This window comes from Nematolebias whitei, chromosome 14 (assembly GCF_014905685.2).
Source record: "Nematolebias whitei isolate Nwh7 chromosome 14, NemWhi1, whole genome shotgun sequence".
In the NCBI taxonomy this organism is placed as follows: domain Eukaryota; kingdom Metazoa; phylum Chordata; class Actinopteri; order Cyprinodontiformes; family Rivulidae; genus Nematolebias; species Nematolebias whitei.
This window is the reverse complement of record NC_056511.1, coordinates 22,533,371-22,538,596: the sequence shown is the minus strand read 5'-3', so window position 1 is coordinate 22,538,596 and position 5,226 is coordinate 22,533,371. Positions and strand designations below refer to the sequence as shown.

The 5,226-nt window shown below is 42.5% G+C and overlaps 2 protein-coding genes across 2 annotated transcripts in view; one reads left to right on the top strand and one right to left on the bottom strand.

Annotated features, from left to right (window-relative positions):
* LOC119420897 (cilia- and flagella-associated protein 54-like) overlaps window positions 1–5,226 on the bottom strand; it is a 55,275-nt gene that overhangs the window by 10,133 nt on the left and 39,916 nt on the right. The window lies entirely within an intron of this gene.
* Window positions 1,577–4,299, top strand: si:dkey-71l1.1 (uncharacterized protein LOC569883 homolog). Its single transcript, XM_037687415.1, has 9 exons — window positions 1,577–1,760; window positions 2,137–2,204; window positions 2,291–2,383; window positions 2,488–2,589; window positions 2,661–2,766; window positions 3,538–3,660; window positions 3,742–3,818; window positions 3,904–4,006; window positions 4,114–4,299. The coding sequence occupies exons 1-9, from the start codon at window positions 1,577–1,579 to the stop codon at window positions 4,251–4,253; spliced, it is 996 nt and encodes a 331-aa protein (XP_037543343.1). The 3' UTR covers window positions 4,254–4,299.

Sequence of the window (5,226 nt, the reverse complement as noted above, 5' to 3'; positions counted from 1 at the left end):
TGGGAGGAAGAGTGGCGTGAAGAAGAACAGAGAGCTGCATGAAGGATGTAAGGAAGGACAGGTGATGTCTGCAGCTTCCTACCTGAGGAAGAAGTTTCTGAGCAGCTCTCTGTTCTTCTTCACGCCACTCTTCCTCCCACAGTGGGGGAAGTTGAACACCACCCGGTCGAACACACAGCCCTGCAAGAGGGGACACTCCCCCAGCTTCGTGCAGTCCACCTCAAACAGCACAGCTCCTCCTTTCAAACGAGCAAGAACATGAAACAATCATGATTGAATAAGACAGAGTGTCCAGCTGCAGCCTAGGGACATGTCCTCACCTGAGTCCTTGATGTTGCGGATGTTGGCGGCTGCTCCCTCGTGCCGCAGAGCCTCCTCCTGCCGCTGCGGACAGGTGGCCGTGACGCTGCTCCCACTCTCCGACCCACACACCGCGGACGAAAACGAGAAGTTCCCCTCTCCCACCAGCAGTATGGACCGTGAAGGAGACATGTCCAGCTCGAATGGGAACCTGGGAACGTTAATCCAAAGAAGTCGCGCTCCTCTGATGCGCCGCCTACAGCCCAAAGTGTTCACAACATGTTATTTTACTTTATAACGCAGCGTTTGTGGATCTAAAAGTACTTAAATACAATAATAAATGGTTTTTAATTAAACAAATATAAACATGCAACCTTCTTCTCTCCCGGCGCCGCGTTACATTAAAGCGAAGCTACTGGTCACCGGCGGCAGCATTGGTGTCGCACATTCACCCGTCCGGCTAGAAACAAAATTAATAAGGAACGTTAGGCGTTTCCTCACGAACCGTCGCGTCCTGTAAACTGCAAAATAATGTATTTTAAATTCATTCTCGACTTTAGGCATTTTCATTTGTTAGCTTCCTGATGTAAAAGGCAAATATTTGGATTTTCAGACTTTATCTTTGATGTTTTCAGAGGGACGCATTTTGAAGGCGACGCGCTGCATCCTGGAGAATCAGTCCACAGCATCAGTTCATCTCAGCATCACTTCGTTTACTGAGTTTATTAAAAATAAAACATAACCCTGAAAGGGATTCTAATGCGCGGGTTCCGCTTTGGATTTTAAGGTATCTTCAGTTCATTATAAAACGATATATATAATATTTGTTTATTTTTTGGTTGATGCTAAGGTCAAACTAGCTAACGTAAGTGCTGCACCTGCACATGAAAATGCACCATTTCCCATCCTTCATAAAATAGCATTAATTGTTTTAAATAATGTGATATTTTGTTTTACAATCCAACCTAAAAACAATAGGTTCTGGCATCTGTGACTGCCTGCATTTAAATCTGTACAAGAAAGAAAAGTATATTAAGTCCATATCCTGATGCATGCTCAATAATCCTGGTAGAAAAATCTAAAAAAGTTAAGTCAGGCCCTCTGGACGTTCAAAAAACAAACAAACAATTTTGTTTGTTTTTTGAACGTCCAGAGGGCCTGACTTAACGTTTAAGTTCAGTTTCTGCAGATCATGTATTCTGTCTCTGAAGGGGTGCAGGTACAGGCAGCAGGTGTGCTAATCATTAAATCTGTGTCCTGCAGGCAGGGAGCATTGATGGGCAGTGTTCTGGCCTTGTCTTCTCGTCCGGGCCATCACAAGTGGCCTTTCTCAACAGAACCCCCTTCGACTCGGTGGGACGCTCATCCTGCTCACTGGGACAGTCCACCTCGCTGGGACAGGAGAGATGGGCGTCTGCCAAACCCAGGCAGTTTTCACTCCCTCCACAGGAGCTGCAAAGGTACCTCAGGTTTAAAAACACAGAGGTTAGAGGCTTAGAGGAAACGATCCACTCATTTCACTCAGTCTGGTGCTCGGGTTGCAGACATCAACGTTTTTCTGTTGCTATAGATGCTTCACATAAAGACATGTAGAATAATTCGTGGATATCAGCATTAAAAACAGTCATGAGGAAATTTTAACTTAACTCTTTGAGGTCAGTTTTAAATTGACATCTCTCCAGAAAAAAAAAACACCCTCAAAATTGGTTTTAATTTTAAATACTTTAAGTATTTTGTTAGCTTTAGTTTTTCTCAACACAATTATTCATAAAACATCATAAAATCATAAAACTGCAAGTACAACACGAGACATTGTTTTTTCTCCTCGCCCCTCAGATGTGTTTCCTCATCAGATCGAGGGCGTCAAGTTGATTGTCAATAAAACTTTGAGCAGCTTTTTCAAGGTGAGTCATCCAGTCAAATTATTTACACAGGTAGATTTGTTTTAAATTTCAGTTATTGTTGATTTAACAAACAAATCTTCTTCCAGGTCAGTCACGCGCTTCACCTCAGTGCTGTCAGTCCTTCGTACTACCGGTTCCACGTGGAGCACCTGCAGTCTGACGACTACAGCAAGGACAAGGTGTTGACTAAAGATGATTATCACCAACTTCATTAATACACTTAAGTCTTTTTCTTCAGTGTGGAAGGATAAACAAGTCTGTGTTATTGCTTCAAACGTTTCAGGATGCCCCGGCGTTGATCGGTGAAATGGACTCTTCAGGTAGTCTGAACGCTCACGCTCTGCTGCACCTCTCTGAGCATGTCCGAGCCAGGACTGTGTTCCAGGTGAGGCCTCAGTGTGTGCTGCTTTATCTCATTTCAGTCTGCTCAAACTAACACAGTTCTGCTGGTTCCAGACCCAGCAGTCTCAGTTTGTAACGTGGCAGTTTGAAACCGAGTACAGAGGCAGCGACTTCACTGCTGCCGTGACGGTGGCCAACCCTGACGTCCTCAGAGAGTCAGGTGAGCTGCTCCCAAGATCCTGAGTAGGTGCATTAATGTGTTGGAGCAATACAAAAACCAAATAACTGATGAGCATTTAGACCTACAAATACTACTATGATTTATAATTGTTTTTTTTTTTAAATTACAATATTTTATATGTGGTAGCTCGGTGGTCAGTGCTGCAGTCTCATGATCCTGAAGTCACAGGTTTGAGCTCAGATTGTAAAACAATTTCTAAATCTTTCATGTGAGTTCACTCGCTGTAGCGACCCCTGCAGAAGGAGCAGCTGAAAGAAAAACATTATGAAACTTTAAATATTTCTTGACTTACTGAAAGCTCCTCTAAATTATTGTATAACTATTTAATTTAATTTGAAAACACATAAAATGTCACCATTGTGATATGAATCCGTCATTCTTTTTAATTTGTTTTTAATTTCATTTAAAAAAATAATTTTTTTTTATCTGAATTGAGGGATAAGTAGCAAAAGTTGTCTTGTTTTTAACCAGAGAGCTTTAATCATAAGCTTGTTCTAAACTAAAATAGTTATTAACCCAGTAGGTATAGATGCTTAAACATTACAGTCAAAATGGACACTTAATAGATGCAATGTAGTAAATTACGATATCTTTTCTGGTAAAAGTCATAATATGTTGAGTATACTCGATATATCGTGCACACCTGGTTTAAATCTGTTAATTTCATATCCAATGTTGTTGTTTTTTTTACTTTTCAGTATTTTATCTCAGACACTTTTTGTTCTGTATTTGTGTTATTTTCCTCTGCAGTCATCCTCGTGGCTCACTTCCTGCAGAGTGTGTCTTCAGGACTGGTTCTGGGCGGGGAACTGGTCTATCATCGGGGACGAGCAGAGGAAGGGGGGATTCTGACTTTAGCTGGGCAGTACTCTCGTGAGAAATAATTTTATTTTTGAATATCTTTGAAACTTTGCTTCAGTCAGCAGCTCTGATCCTGTTTGTGTCACCCTGCAGGACCGAACTGGGTTGTGACCCTGAACGCCGGCAGAGGAGGCGCCCACGCCAGCTACTACCACAGAGCAAACAAACAGGTGTGGCTAGTGTGGTTAAATGGGCTAAATTAATTATTTTTATGCATAATCTGGATGTGAGTTTGTGTGCATGTTTGTTGGATAGATCCAGGTGGGAGTGGAGTTTGAAGCCAGTACCAGAACACAGGAGACCACCACCTCCTTTGGGTACCAGATGGAGCTCCCCGAGGCCAACATGGTGTTTCGAGGTGATACATTTATTTTTATTTTTACATATTTTATTCTTCTGTCATGGTCAAAGAGATCTGAAAAAACATCCATTGTTATTTTGTTTGTTTGTTTCTCCTGCATCCAGGGATGATAAACAGCCGGTGCATCATAGGAGGCGTGTTGGAGAAGCGTCTAACGCCGCTGCCAGCCACCCTGATCATGGGGGCTTTTGTGAATCACAGAGGGGACAAGCTGCAGGTTGGCCTTGGCGTCAATGTGGGATGACCCTCCACCTGCTGGGATGAACTGTCAGGACGTCCGTACAGAGACCTGCCACAGATAATGTTCTGAACTTTCAGGGTTCCTCTTCTGTACCAAAACACTTCTGGTTTGTCTGACGATGCAGCTCAGCCTGCAGCCTACCTCTCACAGGTGATGTCTTCCACAGGGGGAGGAGAGAACTGCACTGAAGACATGGACATGCGTTTGTAGTCCCCTGAAACCAGTCTGAAACCGGTCTGAAACTGGTCTGAAAGGAGTCTAAAACCAGTCTGAACCCAGTCTGAAATTGATCTGAAAGAAGCCTAAAATCAGACTGAAACCAGACTAAAACCAGTCTGAAACCGGTCAGAAACCAATCTGAAACTGGTCTCAAAGAAGTCTAAAACCAATCTGAACCCAGTCTGAAGCTGATCTGAAAGAAGCCTAAAACCAGTCTGAAACTGGTCAGAAACCAATCTGAAACTGGTCTGAAAGAAGTCTAAAACCAGTCTGAAGCCAATCTGAAAAAAGCCTCAAATCAGACTGAAACCAGACTAATACCAGTCTGAAACCAGAGTAAAACCTGTTTGAAACCATACTTAAATCTGTTTGAAACCAGAATGAAAACAGTTTGAAATCAGACTAAAACCAATTTAAAACTGGACTGAATTTACTCTGAAACCAGTCTGAAGCCAGACTGAAACCTGATTGAAACCAGTTTGAAACCAGTTTGAAACTAGACTGAAACAAGTCTGGAACCAGACTGAAACCTGTTTGAAACTTGACTGAATCCAGTCTGAAACATGATTGAAACCAGACTAAAAAGATCAATCTGAAACCAGTTTGAAACCAGACAAACACCAGCCTGAAACCAGTTTGAAACTAGTCTCAAACCAGACTATAACCAGCCTGAAACCAGTTTGAAACCAGAGTGCACCCTCTTCAGATCAAAGACAAGATGTACTGTAAAGCTAGAATAACATTTTATCCTGTAGTT

What these genes read in the sequence shown, in the direction of transcription:
- si:dkey-71l1.1 (XM_037687415.1), top strand. Translation starts at nt 1,577, where the DNA reads ATGGGCAGTGTTCTGGCCTTGTCTTCTCGTCCGGGCCATCACAAGTGG. An exon ending in GAGCCAGGACTGTGTTCCAG is followed by an intron (nt 2,590 to 2,660) that starts GTGAGGCCTCAG and finishes TGCTGGTTCCAG; the next exon opens with ACCCAGCAGTCTCAGTTTGT. An exon ending in TGACGTCCTCAGAGAGTCAG is followed by an intron (nt 2,767 to 3,537) that starts GTGAGCTGCTCC and finishes TTTCCTCTGCAG; the next exon opens with TCATCCTCGTGGCTCACTTC.